The sequence below is a fragment of the Sebastes umbrosus genome, chromosome 1, assembly GCF_015220745.1.
Source record: "Sebastes umbrosus isolate fSebUmb1 chromosome 1, fSebUmb1.pri, whole genome shotgun sequence".
NCBI lineage: Eukaryota > Metazoa > Chordata > Actinopteri > Perciformes > Sebastidae > Sebastes > Sebastes umbrosus.
The window spans coordinates 11,768,419-11,791,738 of NC_051269.1; the positions used below are offsets into that span (position 1 = coordinate 11,768,419).

The 23,320-nt window shown below is 41.9% G+C and overlaps 2 protein-coding genes and 1 long non-coding RNA gene across 5 annotated transcripts; 2 read left to right on the forward strand and 1 right to left on the reverse strand.

Moving 5' to 3' along the window:
• The first annotated feature begins 8 nt into the window (after positions 1-8).
• Positions 9-9,052, forward strand: slc45a1 (solute carrier family 45 member 1). Of its 2 annotated transcripts, XM_037774898.1 has the most exons (10): positions 10-206; positions 1,133-1,577; positions 1,696-1,788; positions 2,838-3,062; positions 3,864-4,735; positions 4,838-4,991; positions 5,476-5,652; positions 5,787-5,992; positions 7,310-7,535; positions 8,678-9,052. In XM_037774898.1, exons 2-10 carry the CDS (start codon positions 1,157-1,159, stop codon positions 8,704-8,706), a joined length of 2,403 nt encoding a protein of 800 aa, XP_037630826.1. In that variant the 5' UTR covers positions 10-206; positions 1,133-1,156; the 3' UTR covers positions 8,707-9,052. The 2 variants fall into 2 exon arrangements, with proteins under 2 accessions (XP_037630818.1, XP_037630826.1); XM_037774890.1 differs by lacking the exon at positions 8,678-9,052 and having other exon boundaries at positions 9-206; positions 7,310-8,162.
• A 721-nt stretch (positions 9,053-9,773) lies between these two features.
• On the reverse strand, positions 9,774-12,430 carry si:ch211-222l21.1 (parathymosin). 2 transcript variants are annotated; one of them, XM_037774919.1, is made up of 5 exons: positions 12,233-12,430; positions 11,542-11,682; positions 11,072-11,129; positions 10,788-10,859; positions 9,774-10,671 (listed from the first exon to the last, which is right to left on the reverse strand). In XM_037774919.1, the coding sequence occupies exons 1-5, from the start codon at positions 12,281-12,283 to the stop codon at positions 10,667-10,669; spliced, it is 327 nt and encodes a 108-aa protein (XP_037630847.1). In that variant the 5' UTR covers positions 12,284-12,430; the 3' UTR covers positions 9,774-10,666. The 2 variants fall into 2 exon arrangements, with proteins under 2 accessions (XP_037630847.1, XP_037630838.1); XM_037774910.1 differs by having other exon boundaries at positions 9,774-10,666; positions 10,786-10,859.
• Positions 12,431-12,456: 26 nt separating this feature from the next.
• Positions 12,457-14,469, forward strand: LOC119491193. Its single transcript, XR_005207559.1, has 2 exons — positions 12,457-12,597; positions 12,769-14,469. It is a non-coding gene; the product is annotated as an uncharacterized LOC119491193 (long non-coding RNA).
• Positions 14,470-23,320: the final 8,851 nt, after the last annotated feature.

Sequence of the window (23,320 nt, forward strand, 5' to 3'; positions counted from 1 at the left end):
AAGGGGGAGAGGATGGAGAGGAGAGGGGGAAGGAGAAGGGACGGAGGAGAGAGAGGAGAGAGAGCGGGGGGATGACTGCATGAAAAAGGGAAAGAAAAAAAAACACCAAAACAACAATCATGACTCCTGTAATCCATCCTAGGTTCTTTTATAATAATCATAATGCTCGGTGTGTGCCGCAATAAATGACGAGCCTCCCAGATCAGGTAATTATCATCTTTCACTTTGCACGCCTGCCTCATCCTCTTCTAACGCAGCTATAAGTCGATGGTGTGGTCTTCAACCTTAACACCCAAATGTCACGTCGGAGGATAATACCGAGGATCATTAGAAGAGAAAACACTAAACAAAGAGAATCGGTCGTGGCTCCAGAGAGGATCTATATTATATCTATATGTTTGGTTTCAATCTGAGCGATGATGAAACGGCATCCTTGTAACTGCGTTGAAAGCCATCAGTATAACCCTCCATTGTGTCCGATCTGAGCTTCCTTCATGAAATATTAAAATGGAAACAGGTTTTCATGATGCCGCATACTACACACTGCTGTAGTCAGCCACGCCGAGCACATGGGCTTTTGCGCACAACACTAACATGCGCATTGGTTGCAGTGCCTCGTGCCCATCGGTGCTGTCTGCTGATGACTGCAGTGTCCTCCTCCTCCTGGTAGCTCTGTACAGAACCATCAGCACAGCACTAACTTAACTCACATGACCACTATGCTATGATGATCTTGAATGACCTCTAATGTGGAAAATTAACTAGTTTTAACTAATCAGTTAGTCAATTTACTTAAGAAACCCAGGTGGTGTAGTGCAAGCAAGCTGTTCTGTAATGCAGGTGTCAACACTTTCCAGGCTCTGTTGAGAAACCTGATGTATAAATTTATATGTCGGCTAAATGATTCTCAGAACGCCATCATCATGCTAACTGTCAAATCCTTGTTTTAGTGTTATAGGATACCAGTCACCCCTGTGGAAACACTGGTATAACTGTCTTTTATAAAAGTTTCTATTTTAATGTATGTATTGTTGTTTGTGTTGTATGTTTTTTAATGGACTTCGAGTCTGTCAATAAAGATGAATTGAATTGAATTGAATTGAATAATCCCCCCTGTTATGTGCTGCTACAGTGTACACTGGCTTGAGAGAGAGAGATGTCATCTCCGGGCATGGGCACCCCCAGTGACCCCCTTCTGGCCAGTCCAGGAGGGAGGTTACCCACCGCTCAGGAAGGTCTCTGGAGGAGCTCACTCTCCAAAACAGCCAGCTTCCCGACATCCACCACTCGGCACCTCAGTCACCGAGCCAACAACTTCCAAAGACAGCCAAAGCGCCGTAAGCTGATAAGACCCTCGCCGCCTCCGCCGCCCAACACGCCCTGTCCCCTGGACCAGCTGGACCTCAGTGAGATTCCCCCGAGGCGTACCTTCCAAGAGCTGCTCTTCAATGGCTGCGTCCTGTTTGGTATTGAATTTAGCTACGCCATGGAAACGGCTTACGTGACTCCTGTGCTACTACAGATGGGCCTGCCTGATCAGTTCTACAGCTTGGTGTGGTTTATTAGCCCCATACTGGGTAAGTGAGTTGACCACCATGGTGGACAGGGATATGATGTGATCATCACGTGATTGTGAGTAGCAATAATTTTGTGGCAGCACTTTAATAACTCTGTCCTCTGTCTTTGGCCTTGAAGGATTCCTCGTTCAGCCTCTCCTCGGAGCGTGGAGTGATCGTTGTACATCCCGGTTCGGACGAAGGAGACCCTTTATTTTTGCCTTGGCTATAGGTAAGAAATGTGTTGTGCTTAGTAAGTACAATACTAAATGTAAGTATGTTTGTAAGTCTTCTTATTTAAAGTTGGGGGACTTAAAGGGATAGTTTGGGTGTTTTGCAGTGGGGTTGTATGAGGTACTTATCCATAGTAGGTTTATTACTTACAGTAGATGACAGATTCCCAGTTTGGAGAAACAGACAGGAGTACCGACACCGGAGCAAAGCAATACAGTGCTGTAGATGTGGACGGCAGAAAAATGTATTTTAGCCACCTAAAAGAAAGGCCCACCTAAGAAAATTGATATCCATTTAAGTATACGCTATATTTAGAATATTTTCCAATGCGGAACTGAACTAAAAGTGAAACTTATCTATACTATTTTTTTGTCATCTGAGCCTGCTGGCTTTGGAGAGAGCATACATAGATAAGTTTCACTTTCAGTTCAGTTCCCCGTCGGAAAGGAGAAAGAAAGGGCCATCTGACAGCAAGATAAAGCGATGAAAGTATTCTAAATATAGCGTACACTTAAATGGATATCAATTTTTTTTAGACGAGCCTTTATTTTAGGTGTCTAAAATATGTTTTTCTGCCGTCCCCGTCCACAGCATATTGTATTGCTTTGCTCCGGTGTCGGTACTCCTGACTGTTTCTCCAAGCTGTGGGCACACCGACGGCCATTTACTGCAAGTAATACACCTACCATGGATGAGTACCTCATACAACCCCACGTCAAAACACCCAAAAATATCACTTTAAGAGAAACATATTAATGGTCAAAACTGGTGAAACAGAGGCTGAGATATCCTGACTTTAAGTCCATAATATGATGCTACACTACGCTTCCCATAATGCAACTCAATACACATCTTTTGTTAGACCCTTCCTGGTAAAAGTGGATGTCTCTCAAACTCCACAGCCCAGTTGTAAACAGGTCATTTGTAGTCTCCAAGCCCACACTGAGATACCTTAAACCAGTGGAGTGCCTCTTTAATGATTAATACATGCATGTTTTTTTCCCACTTAGCAAGATTTCGGTTGAAGTCTACTGTTCTCCTTCATAGGGGCTCTGTTTGGTCTAACGCTGGTGCTGAACGGGCGGGACATCGGAAGTGCGATGGCTGACACTGCATCAAATCACAAGTGGGGAATTATCCTGACGGTGTGCGGTGTGGTTCTGATGGACTTCAGCGCTGATTCAGCCGACAACCCTAGCCATGCCTACATGATGGATGTGTGCAGCCCAGAGGACCAGGATCGGGGGCTGAACATCCACGCACTACTGGCAGGTAAGAAAACTCAGGGTTACTTTATCATTATACAGGAGTAGACGCTGTAACTTATATTCTTTAAAGCTTCAGTAGGCAGAATATTTTTGCCGTCATTGGGCAAAAATTCCATAATAACCTTTCAGCATATTGTAATTCAAGTGTTCTGAGAGAAAACTAGACTTCTGCACCTCCTCATGGCTCTGTTTTCAGGTTTTTAAAAATCTGGTCTGTGATGGGAGACTTTGGCCAATCACAGGTCATTTCAGAGAGAGAGAGCGTTCCTATTGGCTGTGCTCCGGCTGGTGGGCGGTGCTTGGTATTTACAACCGATCTCAACATGGCTGCCGGGTCACAAACTTTCTCATTTTACAGCTAAACAGTACACTACAAGATGTTTCTGAAAACATTTGAGGCGAGAAATAGGCATTACAGTAACAGAATATTGATTCATATTTGATCAGCGCTGCCTAGTTTGACCATTTGATCAGAGTTAGCGAGGGATTGACAGCTGCTCAAAGATGACAGGCTCCAGATTGGCTCTGACTGGTTGTTTACCTCCGGTCTGTGAAATGTTGCAGATGCCATTAGGAGCACCGGAGGACACAGAGGCACATGATTTTTTCAGATTACCTGTCTCGTGCACTACTGTCAGGATATAGGGACCGTTTTATAAAAATAACTTTTTTTTAATCATATTTGCTCTATTTCTACCCACTGCAGCTTTAAAGATAATTTGGAGAAAACAGACCTAAAATTAAGCTTTAAGACATTACCAGTCATTGCAAAATGCATTTTCTGCTTGTTAATCTTGCTCTGCAGGACTTGGAGGTGGATTCGGCTACATTGTGGGTGGCATCAACTGGGACCAGACACAATTTGGAAGGTCGATGGGAGGTCAACTGCGGGTCATATACATGTTCACGAGTATCACTTTGGTGTTCGCCACAGCCATGACTCTGATGAGTATCCCCGAGCGGCCCCTACCAAAGAACAAAAACTCCGGCAAAGCTCACCTAAAAAGTCCCAGCCTCCCTCTTCCTCCCTCTCCCCCTGTCAACCCAGGGTCAGCTTTTGGACTGGATGAGGAAGATGAGGACGGTCTTTACAGCTACAATTACTCAAAGTCTCACCCGTATAACTCTGACCATCTCGCCCATTCTTGCAGCGCCAACGCACGCCTCTGTGCCGGCCTCACTAGCCCCATATCGCCCCTGAGCCCCCTCACTCCGAAATACGGCAGCTTTATTAGCAGGGACAGCTCGCTCACTGGCATCAACGACTTTGCCTCTTCATTAGGAACCTCCTATATAGACAGTGTGCTCATAAACTGCTACACAGGTCAGCAGACACCACAGGGCCTGGCCGCCAACTCCACCACTGCACCCCTGCCTCCAGGAGACTCCCCTCCTCCTGATGAGTCCACACAGGGAGCAGGGAGCCATCCTGCAGGACAGACCCAGTCCAATGTGGCGCCTCATCCAGCCGGGGAAGCTCAGGATGCAGAAGCGCCACAGCCCGAGGGAGAATCTCAGGTCACAGCTGGGGCTCATCCTGGTGCGGGGTCACATCGGGGCTCTTCTGCTGGCATCCTGAAGCGACCCCAGAGTCTTGCACTAATAGAGGAGCCCATGGCAACCCAGATTGTCGCGCTGGAGAATGGACGCAGGAGAACAGTGACCTTCAGCCAGCAGGTCGGGACACATGTTTTGAAAATGACAAAAAGCTGTTTAGTCAGTAGCCACCACAGCATTTTTTAAACACAGTGTCTTTCTTTTTTTTTTCCTCTAATGAAGGTTGCAAATATTTTGCTGAATGGGGTGCGCTATGAGAGTGATCTGAGTGAGAATGCGGAGACGGGAGAGTCGCAGATGTCAATGAAGCTGCTGTGTATAGCCATCTACAGGATGCCTCCCTCTCTGAGGAGTTTATGCACTAATCATTTCCTGGGTGAGAACTTTGTTGCACATAAAACCCTGCAACACTGTAAAAACTGTGTGTTTTGTATTTAATAGTTGATACCTATTAACCAAAGCTGACCCCCATATGAGAACTATGAGGACTTTAAGAACTGTAAACATGCGCTATCTGCAACCATCTTGGACTCTAACCACTGGCGCACTTTACACTTACTTAACACTCTACATCCTATATACCACTTTATAGACTGCACATACTGTATGTACATATTATATTACATTTATTTATTGCACATACTACATTTATTTATTGACGGACTGCACACACTATGTTCACCCATTCACTCTGTATCTTTTATATCTCTATTATTGTTTTTATAATTTTTGTATACCTTTACCTCTCCTGTGTTTCACTCTGTTTGCTGATGTTGCTGCTTTGACACCTGAATTTCCCTCCGGGGATTAATAAAGGTTCATCTTATCTTATCTTATCTTATCTTATTGGTTCTCTCTAGGCTGGCTGTCCTTTGAAGGCATGCTGCTCTTCTACACTGACTTCATGGGGGAGGTTGTGTTTGAAGGAGACCCCAAAGCACCCCACGACTCTGAGGCTTACAAACGCTACAATGCTGGTGTCAGCATGGGCTGCTGGGGCATGTGCATCTATGCATTCAGTGCTGCTTTCTACTCAGGTAAGCTACAATCACAACATGTCTTAGATATTAGTTCAGCTCAGGACAGAGTCATTTTACCAGGAATTTGTCTTATCTTTCCTTGGCAAGCTTTACATGTGTTTCTTTTGTTTCTCTCTGGCTTCATCTTTCAGCCATATTGGAGAAACTGGAGGAGCGTTTCTCTCTTCGCACTCTATATTTTTTTGCCTACCTGGCGTTTGGTTTGGGCACAGGCCTGGCCACACTATCCACCAATCTCTACGTGGTACTGTCTCTGTGTGTCACCTACGGGGTGCTCTTCTCCTCTCTATGCACGCTGCCTTACTCTCTGCTGTGTGAATACTACCAGAGCCCTCAGGTCAGTATCTAGATATGTAACTTCATTTGTAGTTGCTTTAGGGTATTTTTTTTACCAGGATCAACTTAAAGGAATAATTAAAGGGGAATACCACCTACATTAAGGATTTCAATATGTTATTTTCATGTGTAGTGAAGTTCAATCTCTATGTGTGAACATGAGCTACACTCTCTCTCAAAGCCAGAAACCAGAGGAGTAAGTCTCAAATTTGTGATGTCATAGGGTATAAAGTCTGCAGCTGCTCCATAGGCAATGACAGGGAGACTGATTTTGTTTGTTTTCTTTTTTTATACCCAAATGAGCTTTATTCTACTGTAGTGTTGTCAGTTGTGAAACAGAAAATGTTCCCATATACTCAGAACATTCCCCTGAGAGCTCTCAGTGTCATCTTGAACATCTCTCCCCATTCATTGTCTATGGAGCAGTTAAACACTTTATACCCTATGACATCACAAGTTTGAGTTTTAGCACTCTGGATTTGGGAGAGTTGTTCATGTTTACTAATATTTTTAGACTGTCTTAGACTATAGGAATAACATGTATGAATTTGGAAAATGGGCATAGTTCCCCTTTAAAGATTTTGGAAAGCTAATTTTCTCTTTTGCTTAGTGTTAGATATGAAGATTTATATCACTGTCATGTTTATACAGTAAATATGAAGCCACAGCTGCTTAGCTTAGCTAGCAAGACTGGAAAGAAAATCCACCTATCAGCCCAACTAAAGCTCCCTACTTAGCACGTTATATTTAGTTTTTTCCATTTGTGCAAAAGTGTAACAGTGACACTTTTACGGGGGGTTACGTGTCTGACTATTTCTTGAGCTTTAAAGGTGCTGGTAGCCAGATTTTGTTTCCCTGTTTCAAGTCTTAATGCAAAGCTAAGTTAGCCAGATGCTAGCTGTAGCAAGTGGTATCAATCTTCTCATCTAACGCCAAATTCACACCAGAGCAGTGTTGAAGTGCGGCCTGCGGCGAGCTTCCATGCAACGTCTATGAAAAGCTGCGTGTTGAAAGTCGGGAAAAGTTTCACTTTTAGCGGCGAAGAGTGGCCAGATCAGGCAAACATATCCTGTGACACGTTGACCTATATGTTACAAAGAATTATTTCCCGCCTGAAACACACGAACACGCCTCCTGGCCACAAAAAAAAGAAGTAAATGTTGTGGCGTGCCGCACTTTGCCGCTGCCTGGTGTGAATTTGGCGTAACTTTCAGCAAGAAAAATTTCGAATTATTCCTTCAAAGCTGTCGTGATTTTATGGTGCACTACATACTAGATTATGATCATCATATATACTTGTGTTGCATATGTTCCTCAGTTCTGTGGCTCGTCAGAGGAAGGGACCAGACGAGGGATGGGGGTTGACATCTCTCTGCTCAGCTGCCAGTATTTCCTGGCTCAGATCCTTGTCTCTGTGGCGATGGGACCTCTGACCTCACTGGTGGGTGGGGCCCAGGGAGTGATGTACTTTGCAAGCCTGATGTCATTCGTGGGCTGCCTGTACTCCTCTCTCTTCGTGGTGTACCATCTGCCCCCACCTGAGGGTGAGCCCCCCGATAGCGAGACCCAGCCACTACTAGTGCACATTTAGAGAATCCTCTCGATTTACTTTACCTCACACGCACACACACACGCACACTCAAAGGGCAAACGCTCTCTCGCTGTCGCTTAGTGTCTTAGAGTGTGTTGACCTTCACAGACAGCACTGATAGGACACTGCACACCCTGCCGCACACTGTACAGCACAACTCCATATACTGTTTCACACTAATGGGCGCATGCTCTCCTCAGAGCTAGACAGACAGACAGACAGACATTGGCCACTGCTCTAATATGTGTATACATGACCAGTGTGTTCATACAGTGTGTGTGTGTGCCCATGCATTTTTTTCCTAACTTTTGCAAACAAACGTGTGAATGCCGTGTGGGACAAATGGTGTGTGAGAGAGTGTGTGTGAGTGACCTTTGCTGTAAAATCTTTGCATCATCTTTTCTTGCTTGTTGGTGTTTAGTTTAGAAATGTTTGATCACTACGTACAGGCTAACCACAGCTTTCCCCCTTTCTCTTTTTCTTCCTTTTATCAGTTGCCTAACGTCTGCATGAGCTGCAATGTAATCTCTCAAAGCCTTGTGTTAATGTTTTGTTTTGGTCACACGGCCAAGGGAATGTCTACCTGCCTGTTTCTCTGAGTTGGCATATTAGCATCACACCTTAAAGCAGGATTTATCTGACTAAATGATTGTGCTGCCAGTGTCCACTCACACTCACAAGCTCTTTAATTTAGCAAACACACACTTAGTATTCACTTGAAACGCTTGATCACAGTTACAGTCTTGAAGGGCTTCACATTTTAACAGCAAATAAAAACAACACTTTCCACACAGTCCAGTCATAATGAGACTTAGCGGTGTGCTTTCCCCATATTTCACACTTTGGTGCTGGGTGACTCTTAACGAGTCCCAAGTATGAGTACAAACAATGCCAATTGAGTACTTAATCAGCATAGAGCCATGACTGATAGGATGACACACACACACGCTCGTACACAAACTTTCAAAAACAGAGAAATGTGTGCTGGTGGCAAATTCTGTCTGGGCCCTCACTAAGCCGTGGTGCAGCCGTGAGCCGTCACCGTACTCCCGGCCATGCCATTGTAATAATGACAGTGATTCTTGTCATTATCAGGAAGAGGAGAAGTTGAAACTGGGGTGTGAAAGTCGGAAACCGAACAAAACAGAAGAGCAGCAAACAGGGAGAAGACTCATGTGAACTATGGGTAACCCTGAAGGTGGACGACTTTGAGAGGAAAGACTGTGGGGGTTCATAGAGCCAGCAGCAAGTGCTTATTGTCATCATTAGGGCGCATGCTTAAGGTAGTAGGCTTCTGCTCCACCACGCTCGGACCATCAACTCAGTATAACCTTACTTTTGTTAGCCAGTTTCCTCACGGGAAGTCTCAAACTTCCATTTCCATCCTAAAGAAGCCATCTCCAGCAGCAAAATGGTACATATAATTTATTTTGTACATCTTGTTGTGCCATGGCAACCACTATGCTTTGTCTGTTCAGCCTCAAACACAGGCTCCAAGCCTGACTTCAGGGCTTTAAACGAAATGTTAGCTTTAGTATATAACCGGTTTTAAGTCTACCATTGTGATGGTTTCATTGACTGGCACTGAATACACACACATTACGGCGCCAGTCTTAATTGCTGCCTCAGCAGAATGTCATTAATTGCCTACTATTTAAGCCTCCTGGACTGACTGGATGCACGCCATGCTAACGTTTCTGAGGAAACAGTAACTGTATGGATCATGCTGTTGCAGCTTGCTTGAGAAAAAAAAAAAACACACACACTGAGTTTTTGTGTTATATGGTACCACCTATTGCTCAATATTAGCAGTGTTACTGTAAAAGCTACTTTTATTCAGGGTTCAGTTTAAACTAAAATGATCATTTTGCCATTTTGGACTCCTGTGTCAATTATTGTTGAACTATTGTGGCTTATACCAGTTATCACCCCAGCTGACTTCAGAAATCATGATCTGCAATCTTTAAAGACACCACAAGGGGGAGCCAGGAGACACAAAAAAAGCAATCCCATTGATTCTGTGCACCCTTTTCCATTACCCAGTGAATGAGATTATTCCTGTTCCTTCCTGAATCTTAGCCAGCCATTTTCCATGTTTAGAAAAATTGGGTCAAATGACATCATCTACTTATAAAGCCATGCTTTTAAGAAGCACTAAAACCGGTAACATGCACACACAAAATAGATGTACTTAAGTAAAAAGACAATTTATTTGTTAATCAGAATATACAAAGCAGTGGCTGAAGTAACCGAATGTCATTCTGGTTCTGAAAAAGGCAGTCTTGGACACCAAACTGGGCTACCCAGCCATAACATAAAACTTGTTGAAAATGTAGGAAAAACAAAGTATAAATGGTACAAACTTGCGTGGAATGCATACAGAACAAATGACCAAAGCTTTAAGATTTAAGAGGGGTTAATTAACATTGCAAAATCCTGCCACCATAAAACAAGGTCAAGCAATCTTATCATGGAGGCGCAAGACAGAGCCCCTTTATTTATTTGCACCATCTGTCAACAGGGCAGCCAAGCGAAGGATTAACTAGCAGCTCAACACAAAAAAAATGATGCCTCAACTAATAATGCTAACAACTGTCCATTAGCCCCTGCTTAAAACTTATCTTTGGTCCTTTAAGTGAATCTGAGAGGTCAACATGAGCCTTGGAGGAGGTGAGCAGCTGCCTGTATGTATGAATCATCTGGTCAGCACTGACATCATAGAGATTGTGCTTCTAACATACTGATATAAAACCTCAAGAAATGAAAACAAACTGATCTCATGGTGTGGCCCAATTTGTACAAGTAGAAAAAAAGCTCATTTTAAAGACCAATAAATAACATTTCATAAAAAAAGGATGCAGGGCCACTATGTTTCAGGACTCCAGTGCAATGTGATAAACATGGGAGCAAACGAAAAAGAAATATTCCTCAAAAGGTACAGAAAGCACAAGCTCTACAACACGATGTTGACCAGGCTGGTAGGACGGTGCTGCAAACAAGTAGCAGAGCAGACTAAGCCTTCACTTCTGCCTCTTTTGAATCTCCATTCTCCTCTGTCTTCTGCTTTTTTGTCTCCGCCTTCTCCTATTTCAAAAAAAAAAAAAAAGGAAAACATTTAATGCATTAGCAAAGACTGAAGTTCACCAGATTAGTCAACAAACACATTTAAAAACACTTGATTATAATTGTATATCTCAACCCACCTCCTCCTCTTCAGCTGCACGCTTCACAGGCTGTGCATCAGTCTCCTCAGCAGGGGGCGCCTCCTCTGCTTCTCCTGTAAGCACAGTTTGTCACTTCACAAAATACATCCTTCACATGGAGGAGTGTAATTAAAGACAAGATTCATGGGAAAAAAACAAGGCTTGTCGAAATGGAATTTTGAACTAAAGGCCACACAGGGTGACGGCATTTACGAGGAACGTAGAGACTTTTTTTTTTTTTTTTTTTTAAACACAGTTGTTGGAAGTCTTTCTTTTATGAACGTACCATCTCCATTCTTGTGTTTCTCCTCTTTTTCCACTTTGTCACTGTGATCAGCACCATTCTGAATTAAAAGAGAGAAATGTCAGTCCAGCAACACATCAACATTCAAGATAGTTTTTTTTAAGAGCAATGTTGCACTGAGAGGAAAAATCCCCAAGCATATCTGAAATAACTCTGCCATAGTTGTACATGTCCAGACTCCTCTGGGGACACTTAAAACAAAAGGGCATATGTGTGGAGGAGCTCTTTGCTCCCCAGAGGATTACCCACACACAACCTAGACTGAAGACACCAATGGAAACAAGCAAAGGCTTGCTAGCTAACATCTGTGCCCATTTCACAACCCAAACAAAGCACTGTGAGGAGAGAGAGCAGCTGAGCAGGAGGAGAGGGGGAGGCGACACCTGCATGATGAGAGGGCTGCTAAAGACAAAAGGGCCATGAGGAAGGCTGATCCTCGGCTTCAAACTCACTGTGCCATTGGCAGGTGCGTCCCCGGTGTCGGTCTTCTTCTTCACCACCAACACCTCCTCCTCCTCCTCCTCCTCTTCCTCCTTCTTCTCCTCCTTCTTCTCCTCCTTCTTTGCTTCTACTTCTTTCTTCTCTTTCAGCTCCTACAAAATAAAAGCATGTCTCTTTGATTTTCAGCAGTTTTATTCTGAAGTGTAGTCTGGCTTTAATTAGTTTATCTGGGATAATTACATTGAGACTATGTTATTAGATATAGTTATTTAACGTGTTTAACGCCAGCCCGTAACGTGACTGTGTCTTCCCGCCCACAGCAGCAGCAGCTCTGCCGTTTCCTACGTTACCGCTTTGTCTGCTCTGCTAGACGTGTTTAACTAACCACATCACACACGTTAGTTTCCACACCCACTACACTGCTAAATACGTCTCTGTTGTACGGTGCACGGTTGTCCACAAGTTACATTTCACGGTAAGTCATTTAGGTAATTCACATTTTCAACTTAACATGAAGTAACGTTAACGGTAACGGCTGTTTTAACCCGAGATAACTGAACCAGTTAACACCAATAACTTTAAAACTAAAGTTCCCAACGTCTTTAAACACGACAGTTAAAAACCGTTTAAAAAAACAAGCCGTTAGTTCAACCGTTTAAAAAACTAACCGTCAGTTCAAACCGTTAAAAGAATGTAACGCACCTTGGCTGTAACCTCTGCAGGAGCGGTCTTGTCAACAGCTGTGTCGGCCATGGCTTAATTTTTAATTAATTTAGATAATTATAGTCCTGTTCAGAAATTATTTTTTTGTTTAAATGTTTCTTGTCTCTTTGAGCTTCGTGTGGTGATAGTCCAGAAGCCGCTGAGAGAGAAATGATGTCTGCTTGTCTCCGCTTTACTGTCGAGCTCGTTGAAAATCCACTCACAACGGGGTCGATCTCGCACCTGATTGGACAATGTGAGCCACCGGAGTGTTTGATTGGAGGGGATAGCCTGTCAATCAAGACTAGATGTCCCGCCTACTGGCTATCTCGTCGCTGATTGGCCGGTTGTTTTAAAGCACTGAGGTACCACACTTCTTCTTTCTCTACTACATATCACTTTATGATTTTTATACCTTAATCTTGAACAAATGGATGTAAGTGGTTCAATTTTATAGTAATACACGAGAGTCTGCTGATATTGTGTTGAGTATATGGAGTGTAAAAGTTTCTAAACATATGTTTCTTTTGTCTGAGCGCCCTTTCTCTGTCTGCAGAGCAGAGATGGAGGGGATCAAATTACAAGCAAAAAAAAAAGGAATAATGTGACGATTTGAAAACACTGCAGCCACTCCTCCTTTTCTATATTTAACACTTGAAACAAAATGTGTTCCTGCTTAAGAGTGCTTGCACTTTCACTGTTTTACAAACCTGGTAAATGGAGTCATATACACACTGCAATTTGCACATTAAAACAAGCATAATTAAGCAATTCATTATTCTATTACAAGATAACTTAAAGACACAACATACCTACATATAGCCTCAGAGCTATACATCCCCTTTACAAATTAAAATGTATTCACATATTAAAATTGGCAATTGATAATAGTTTGATATCAATGTACATTAATTAATAAATGTCAATTATACTTATATATTATATTTTTCTTAATGTATAGTCATTGGAGAACAGTCAGTTAGTGAACTATAGTTGTCTGTTTCATTTGATACAAAGAAAAGGAAAAAAATCATGTGCCACACTGGCTGAGGATAGGCTATAGCAATAAATGTGTTGCTTTGTGATTTGTGAGTATCAGAGATAGTAATGGGGTGTGGTGTGTGTGGTACAGTAAGTGTGTGTGTGTAACTACAGTACTGTGTGTAAACCTTTACAGCATGCACTGAATTACAGCTATTGTCATAATACTATTAAATGTGATTTTTTTCCCCCTGGAAAAGTACAAAGTGAGCAAAAATTATAACATGCACCCTATGAATGATGTTTCTGGGGGTATTTGATGACAGATGGAAGTGCTTTTCCAGACCTCATAGACGCTTCTGAAATATATTTCAAGTGTAACTGATAAAACATGATTTAAATGTTATATTTCTCCAAATATTGTTCCCTTTTCCTGTTAATTAAGAATCCCTTTATCTTGTTGATATAGTGTTTTGTCTGATTTCCCTAACCGGCTGTTTCTGTTCTCCTTCGGAAGTTCTTTGAGGTGAACTTTCTTTGCCGTCACTCATCCACTGTAAAACCAGAGGAAGTGGCAACACACAACTTTGCGGGCCCTGAACTCTGTTATTTAAGCCTGCACATGGTCAGAGCCTCAGTTAGAAAGAAGCCAAAAATATGTTTTTGCTTTATCACAGGTAAAATCTACACATTTTGTGCCATGACACTCTGACCTACAATGGAATCCCTCAACTTTCAACAAAACCATTGGAGCGGGAACGACCTTTTTTGCCACGCCTGTCATTGTTTGCGACCACACACAGCTATCATAAAACATTAACCTGCAGTTATCAGCTAGTTGTCAGAGCAACAGAGTAATTTCCACTTGCTTAACTTTAGATTACCTAAACATATTTGCGTGTGCTCTAGATAAAATGGATTTAAATATTTCTAGACTAATGTTTGTGTCCTTAACTTGCCCCAACACTCCCACGGAGGGTATCTTGACACAAGTATGCTTTCAGTCTCTAATTTTAGGGCCTCCGAGGGACATAATCCTACACCACCTCACTTATCTTCTCCATGCCATGAAGAGAAGAAGCCTCCAGGCCCTATTTAGTTATTCACCTCACATTCAGCGGAAATATAATTATAAAGACTGTAATTACTTGCAGAGATCAAAGGGTTGTGTGTCAGTGTAGTAGGTGGTTACTTTGAGTAATTTGAGATTTATTTTCTGTCTAGGTTTTTTTTTTCAACTTATGCTGAAAATAAGTAAAAAAAAAAAAACAAGAAAAAAACCTAGAGAGAAAATTAAGGCTGTCAATTGATTCAAATATTTAATCGCGATTAATCAAATGATTGTCCATTGTTAATTGCAATTTTATTTTCATTAAAAATGTACCTTAAAGGGAGATTTGTCAATTATTTAATACTCTTATCAACATGGGAGTGGGCAAATATGCTGCTTTATGCAAATGTATGTAAATATGTATTATTAGAAATCAATTAACAACACAAAACAATGACAAATATTGTCCAGAAACCGTCACACGTACTGCATTTAACATAAAATGTGCTCAAATCATAACATGGCAAACTCAAGACCAACAGGCAACAACAGCTGTCAGTGTGTCAGTGTGCTGACTTGACTATGACTTGCCTCAAACTGCATGTTATTATCATAAAGTGTGTGTGTTGTGTTGCTCTGGCTCTATCTACAGTATTTGGCGTGGAGATGAGGTTGTGTTGCTCTGGTTCTATCTATTTGGCATGGAGAGGAGGTCGTGTTGCTCTGGCTCTATCTATATGGCGTGGAGAGGAGGTCGTGTTGCTCTGGCTCTATCTATATGGCGTGGAGAGGAGGTCGTGTTGCTCTGGCTCTATCTATTTGGCGTGGAGAGGAGGTCGTGTTGCTCTGGCTCTATCTATTTGGCGTGGAGAGGAGGTCGTGTTGCTCTGGCTCTATCTATTTGGCGTGGAGAGGAGGTTGTGTTGCTCGGGCTCTGTTTGGCGACGCCGGGAAGCTGCTTGACATCCTCCTGGATCGACCTCCTCACATATGTTCACATTATATGTATTCATTTTTGTCATATGGATTGTCTATGTTGTATTTTCATTATGTTGCTACTCTGTACACACGACATCTATTGCACGTCTGTCCATCCTGGAAGGGGAATCCCTCCTCTTTTGCTCTTCCTGAGGTTTCTTCCATTTTTTCCTTTTTCCCAATTAAAAGTTTTTTTTTGGGGGGAGTTTTTCCTTCTCCGATGAGAGGGACGCACTGTAAAGGACAGAGGGTGTCATATCCTGTACACAAAATATAAAGCCCCCTGAAGCAAATTTGTGATTTGTGATTTTTGGCTATATTTTTGACATTGACACGGCACATCTTGTGGTTGAAAGTGAATACACAAAGCAGCAATGAAAGACATCATGTCACTGCACGTGAAGAGAAGGACTCATCTTGGCATTGCATAAAGTACCCTTTTATTTGGGAAATGAAGACGGTGTTGAGGCTGCAGAGCATTGAAGCAGACATCCACAATGTAATGGTCTTCAGTAGATCCACGGGCGGAGCAGACTAAAAGCAGCAGAAGGCATTAGTCACTCTTTTTCTGTAACTGGAAAATGGGAGCAATCAGAGAGAAGGGGAGTGTTTGTGAGATCATTTCCTGTCTTTTTTTTTTCTTATTTGCTACCTCAACATGTTTCCATGTGCCACCAATCTGTTGCAAAGGAAAAAAAATCCATCTATGGGCAGCCTGCTTCAGTCTGCAGGTAGAGAAGTGAACCACACTGTTGCAGCAAGTAGGGCAGTCAAGGAAAAGTTGAAAAAGAGATGCAATTTATGGTGATTTTTGCAAACCTCATATTTGCCAACAACTGGAGTGTTTACCGCACTTTCCACAAGTAAAAACTGGAAAACTTTTTGATGCTATTCAAAGTTATGGAAATTCAGAAGGCAATACTGTATAAAATAAAGACCTCTTTGTGTTCACAGTGACACATTTGTGTGAGAGTAATGTTTTGCATCAGTTCCTATAGCCTGGGGAAACATCTCTCTGAATGTTAAACTGTTCTCTTTGCTAACAGGTCAGAGGATATTGGATGGGAAGTGCAGCACCTTAATTTCACTTAATTTCTTCAGGACAAAGGACTGACCTGACTTGAGGAATGTCAGTGCTCAGAGCAAAGTGGGGCCCATCAAAGAGCAGAGGTCAGGATTAGGCGGGGGAAGGGTCCCGATAATTGGAAGAATCGGTGGGGGCAAACTGAGCTCTTTTGTTTTGAACAGCAGTGTCCTGCACGGTCGGCCTGGCTTTCCCTGGTTTACAGGCAAGTCCTGCAGAGTACAGGGACAACATGAAGTTGACTTCTCACTGGCACTTGAGTCGAATGCACAGAGAGGGAGAAGTTATTGATCTATAATTAACACAATTAAGTACAGTCATTATTGACAATAATGGAAACATGTACACTAGTAGTGCCGTCACAAGACCCCTCATACTGTATTTTCAAATAAAAACTGCAGGGGGATGTTCCTACTATATGGCCAAAAGTCACAGTACATATATAATAACTTTTTTCAAACGAAATTTGCAAATTAATATTGTTTTAAGATGTCTTTATGGTCGTGCAATTCTTTAAACTTTATTTGACATTATGATACAGTTTCTTAACAATAACAGTGTATCCCTATCAATTAATAACAACACAAAGACCCAATAAAATAAAATAAAACAACAGCAAAACTATAATAATAAAAAATAACAAATGAATCAATAAGTACATAAATACAGTATATGGATGGTATATGAAATTAAACAAAATAAGTTTACTTTCTGGGGGGCCGTTCTGTGTGGAGTTTCCATGTTCTCCCCGTGTTAGCATGGGTTTTCCCCGGGTTCTCCGGTTTCCTCCTACAATCCAAAGACATGCAGGTTACTTGTTGACTCGAAATTGCCCGCAGGTGTGAATGGTTGACTGTTTCTATGTGTCAGCCCTGTGATAGTCTGGCGACCTGTCCAGGGTGTACCCCGCCTTCGCCCAATGACAGTTGGAATCGGCTCCAGCCCCCCCGTGACCCTTACATTCCAGGGTTTAATAAAGTTTCCGCTTAAAAGTAAATAAATAGCAAAATGAATTGTTGTAGCATAAAATGTTTACATATTAAAGGTGCTAAATGCGAGATTGGGAGCATTTCTATTGCCTCTGCACAGCTCTCAACATGGCGACAGCTGAGCCGGCAGCTCGTAGCTAACGGTGCTGACAGTGAAAACTACGGTAACAATGCTGACAGAGCTAACCGCGTTAACCTGGGGGGAACCCGAGGATGGCGCCGTCGGTCGGAATGCCGTTATCAGCTGTAACCGCCTTATGAGAGCAGTGCAGAGCGGCAGCCATGAGCTAGCCAGTGGGGCACGCTCACACACACAAACATGCACTAAAAGCACGCACGGCCTGCTCGGCTATGTCAACAAAGCGAGGAGAGTGACTTCATTCTCTGCTCAGGTAGACATTACTCCTCTATATCTTTACATAGCAAATAGTTGTTTACTGTTTTATCGTATAGAGAACTCTTCAGTCTAATACAGAAGAAGAGCATAAACAATATTGAAAAAAAGTATTAATTGTAATGATATTTATTTATTGATCAATTTGGGACTATTATGTCACTGCAGCAGCCAAACTATAGGATTCAACTGATAATGAGAAGAGGAAAAAAAGAATAAATGTTAGCAATAAAAATATCAGCAGTGCATCAAATGTGTATGGATTGAATATTGAATGCAGTTTAAATAAATATATTCTACAAAACAGCAAAATTGAAAACACAAGTCAAGTAAGAAAACAGGAAATCAATTTATACTCAACATGAAAAAAGTAATATGAAAAACTGTATGTGAGTCTAGAGAAACACACATAATGTAAACCAAAGCTCCTCAGCAGCACGGTGCCAACAGATCCTTAAATCCTGCAGCTCTGGATCTTGTTGTGGTTGATATGTCTCTTTAGTGTTGCATGGATTAGTCTGTAGGTGCTTTGAGGATTTGGAAAATGCCAGCTAGTGTTTCCCAAAACCAAAGTCTACTGCTCTCTGTGCACTCGGATTTAACACAATGTTTGTCACTATCTCAAGCCTGTTCAAAATGGGTGTTATTCAAGGACGTGCTCCTTCCCTGTTTGTGTGCAGGATATCAAGGTGCAGCCATAGTCTGGGGAATGTTGCTCTGTTATACATTGGGTTATGAACTCTGTTGTTTCTGGCTCCATTTTTGATGCACAGGAGTCTGCTTCTCTTGGGTGTAAAGTAACTGGGAGGAGGATTACCACCTCCCAAACTGAATTCTCTCCATTAAAAAAGGTGTCTTATCCTATTCAGGTGAGGGTAAAGCACATCAGTAGAGGAGTTCAGATATTTCAGGCTCTCATTCACAAATGTGGGTAGAGTGGTATCAGTTGCAGTAATGTAGCCATTGTACTGGACCAAGGTGCTGAAGAGAAAGCCCGCTTCTTGGCTGTTCACCTATAAGTAGTGACCAAAAACATATAATGAGATTACAAGCAGCTGAAATCTTGGAAAACCTCAAACTCTACACTGAATGGCCTCCCGCTGAAGGACTGGAAAAAGAACCCAGAACAGACTCATGCCACAGGGACTACATCTCCCAGCTGGCCTTATTGATGGAGGTGTTGGAAAAACCTGCTGGGGAAAAGGTCACCTGGGTGACTGTGTTGCCACAGCGACCTTGACTCAGAAAAGCTGGTGGAAAATGAATAGATGGAGGAGCAGATGGATAAATGGATGACAAATATATGATGTGTAAATGTATTATGTACTGATTACAGAAGCCAAGATGCTGCATGTATTCTGTAAATTGTATATATAGGAAATGTAGGTTGAAATGTCAAAGAATGTATCAAAGATTTAAATACAACGGATGATGAAATGTGATCTAATGCCAAAGTGTGTAGATGTATAGAGTGTGTTTGTATTTATTGTTACAACACAGCAATACCAAACAGCAAGCATGTTACAGTCCTTGACCATAAATAGTGTCTGAGTGCAGTGCAACATATCGTCTGTCAGCAAGCACTCTGCCCTCCTAATTGAGAAATAATACATCATACACAGTATTAAAACCAATACCACACATGCATAATTCATTTCTCTGTACATAAAGAAGAAGAAAGAGTCCCATGTAAGCCAACATGCATGATATCTATCTATATTCATATCTGTTGTATCATCTTAACCTGAATTATTTATTGCTGATGAAACATCACTGTATCATCAGGGATCATTTGAGTTTTATCTTATTTTTCTTACACTTCAGATTGCAATGTATCCCACAGATCTTGCCTTTTGTGATGACTTTGGTCTATCCAAATCAGATAACCTGATTATTTTATGCCCACGTAAACACAACAGAACCTGAGAGAATACTACTGTTAATGTTTGCTCTATAATAGAAATGCAGGTGATTAGATGGATACAAGTGAGAAATTAATTTATAATTTGTAGTGTTGTCAAAGTTAACACAATAATAACACGTTAACACAAATTCGTTTTAACACCTAATTTCTTTAACGCATTAACACAACTTGCGATTTTTTGGTTGTAGCGGGCTCAGTTTTAAAGCTACAGTGAAGATACTTGTGTCACATGAAACTAGAAAACCTTAAGAATCCATGTCATACTAGCTTGTAGCGTGAAGGAGGCTGAATAATGTTCCAAAATTACGTTGAATTTTGGTGAGGAAAAACTGTCATGGCCATTTACAACGGGGTCCCTTGACCTCTGACCTCCAGATATGTGAATGTAAATGGGTTCTATGGGTACCCACGAGTCTCCCCTTTACAGACATGCCCACTTTATGATAATCACATGCAGTTTGGGGCAAGTCATAGTCAAGTCAGCACACTGACACACTGACAGCTGTTGTTGCCTCTTGGGCTTCAGTTTGCCATGTTATGATTGAAGAATGAATGAATGAAATCTCCCTTTAATGTACACTTTGAACTGATAAAAAATGTGTGATTGATTTGCGATTAAATATTTTAATCGTTTGACAGCCCTAATAATTTGTTACGGTGAATGAAACACATAAAGTGACTGTAATTAATCAAAGGTTATAATAACTGAGGGCACTGTTATACATATCATTTCCCAATGAGTTCATAACCCTTATAATCAACAAACAGAAGTTTGAATTGTAGCAAACGTTTTTCTTCTGCAGCTGCACTACCTTATTTATTTCACCTCTCATAGCTCCACCCCTGCAACTGTCTTGCCGGAGAAGTGGAAATTTCCAGTAATTCCTTCTGCTTTGCAAGAAACGCTCCTCCTCCTTCCAGTTTCCCGCCTTTCAGTCTACCTGCCCCTTCCTGCTGAAACTGATCCCAGAGCCCTCACGGCCCTCTGCTGCTGAACCGTGTGGTGCCCGGCAGATTTTAATTTGTACAATGAGAAGACTACTATTAGGAATACTTTTAGTAAGAGTGAGAGAGTACTATTAAAAAGAATACTATTTCTCACATACTGTAGACGAAACATAACATATTTTTTATGCTTCTGGCATAACCATTGGTCTATAAATGTATGTATAGTGACACAGAACTGTGATCCCTGCATTGAAGATGTGAAAGATTAGAGTGTTTAATCTCTATTTTATTGATCATGACAGCCACATTAGTAATTAAAAAGTGTTTTTTTTATGTGTGTATTTTGCATTTAGAGAGAGCTTGCCCCTTCTTTGTTTACTATTTTAATATGTTGTTACCCTCTGAATTACTGTGAAGGGTTAAGCTATGTGTAAGCATTGCATTAGCTCTTGAATGATGAACAAGGGTTGGTTGGGGATCACAGAACAGATGGTAGATTTGCATTTCTATTTCTCTGGCTGATCTGATATTCTGCTGTCTGGTTGTTGTTACAGAGATGCTCCAAAGCTTGTTTTCAACTGACACATCAAGAATTAAGAAATGTGATGAGAGCTAGGGGGATTACAAATGAAGGCCTATAAGTGTATGTGCAAAATTTTTGAAAACGAGATGTTTACAGCCTGTGAGGTCCCGGCTATCTCTACTCTACATCTGTGGTTTCATAACTTCCTCTTAATTCAGTGTAACCGTGTACACATGAGCAGCCCTGATGCTTGCTGGAGAATCATTTTGGATAAATAAAGCCACGAGACAGCTGCAGTGGAGAAGTTTGAGTGTGTTGATGGCATGAGGCACACTGACCTTAGACCCATTGTGAAGCACCAACAAAGAGCCATCTGCACAGCAACCAAAGCTGAGATGAGGGACTCGCACACAGGGGGACCGTGGAGGGGGAGGGACACACAGGGACCTGGAGAGTGTAAAAAAACAATACAAATCAGTGATAAAGAAACATTTCACTTGATCAGCTCGATCATGTCTGGAACATCAAAGCAGCCGGTGCTAATATCGCAGAGGTTTGTGCACGAAGAAAACAGGAAGCTGCACAACATATCAGCCCCAGAGAGAGTATGGATCTCTCCTCTGCTGGTGAAGTGGAAGACAAGGGCTGCAGGCCTAATCACTCAAGAGCACATTTCCTGCCTTGCATGATGAGATGAAGTCAACTGAAGGCTAATATTTAACCCAAACCTGCATCTCAAACATGGTGGGTATCTCATTCATTCTGCCAGTAGACACATACAGGCTTCGTCTCTGCACTGATCTGAATTTTAATATAATTTACAAGGTTAATCATTTTTGATGTGATTAGGTTTTTATAGTGCAACTAAAATAGTTTTTCTTTCGAATGCATTTCAAAATGGTGAAAAAAAAGACAAAATGGTGTCAGGGACATCTGTAAAAATCACAAATGTTTCACAGGTAAGACATGAGAGTCAGGATTGCTTAGCAACAGCAGTAAAAAAAAAAAAAGAAAGAATATTGCAGCCTGTGTGGTAACAAGAGAAACTGATCCTGCTGCCACCCAGTGGTGCATGCTGGGGATGGACCGGCACCGAAACCGATCGAAGGCTCACTTCTCTAAAGCGTTTAGCAAGATGAAAACTACCTGTGAGGTGTAGACCTCATAATTGAAGAAGGACTTGATAGGAAAAAAAAGGTGATATCTTCGTTCCTTCCTCAACACTGTTCGAAAAATATGTTCAGCAATCTGATTGGCTGGAAAACGCACCGGCTCTCATGTTGCTTAGCAACATTCATGGAAAGGGTGGGATGTGGGTGGGAGGGTGTGAGAGTTGGAGGGGCGTTCATAGAGGGGAGGGAGCACTGTGGGTGCAGGCAGAATGACTGGGGAAATACCTGGCAAAAGTCCCAAATAAACAAACAAGAGGGAGAGAGAGAGAGAGAGAGAGAGAGAGAGAGCGGGAGAAAGAGGACAGGGGTATTTTCTGGGTCCAGATAACAGTCATGTCTGAGATAATTTGGTGCTAAACACAGTTTGTTCCCAAAGCAGAACCACACTGGGGACAGGAAGTGGAGAGCGTTTAACTGAAAATAATAAACTGAAAACTTTGCCTTCAGTGAGATGAAAGTGAAAGTGAGAAGAACTTGACAATAGACACGAAACTGCTCGTTGCTTGAGAAAAAATGTACTCCAGTAATAGTTTTCGGAGAAATTGAGTGGAACCGGTGTTACACTGAAATCTGTGACCGCAGAGAGCTTTTGCCAGAAAATGTGACCCTACTGTATCTATCTTTTACTTTTCTTTTATTGTTTTGTGAATCTATCTTTAAATTAAAAATATTGAAATACATGTATGTGTGTGTTTTCAGTCACATATTTGCTTAATCTATTATACAGTTAACAGTGTGGTCACATTTTCTGACGAAAGCCATCAGAAAAGGTGACCTCACGTGTTGCTGGCTCTCTGTGGGCACAGATTTGGGTGTAACACCGGGACAAACACTATGATTATAACAAGAAGTTGATAAGGTGTAACCGTCTGACGAGGAACAGATGACTAGTCCAAAGACAGGCGTGTACTGTAGTCTCCAGCAGAGTAAGGAGAAACACTACCTGTGCTTGCATGTTTTTGCTAGTGCGGTTGGGTGTGAGGGTATTTCCAAGAAACTGTTAGGGTTATTACTTTTTTTTCATTAGGATGAGTGAGTTGAACT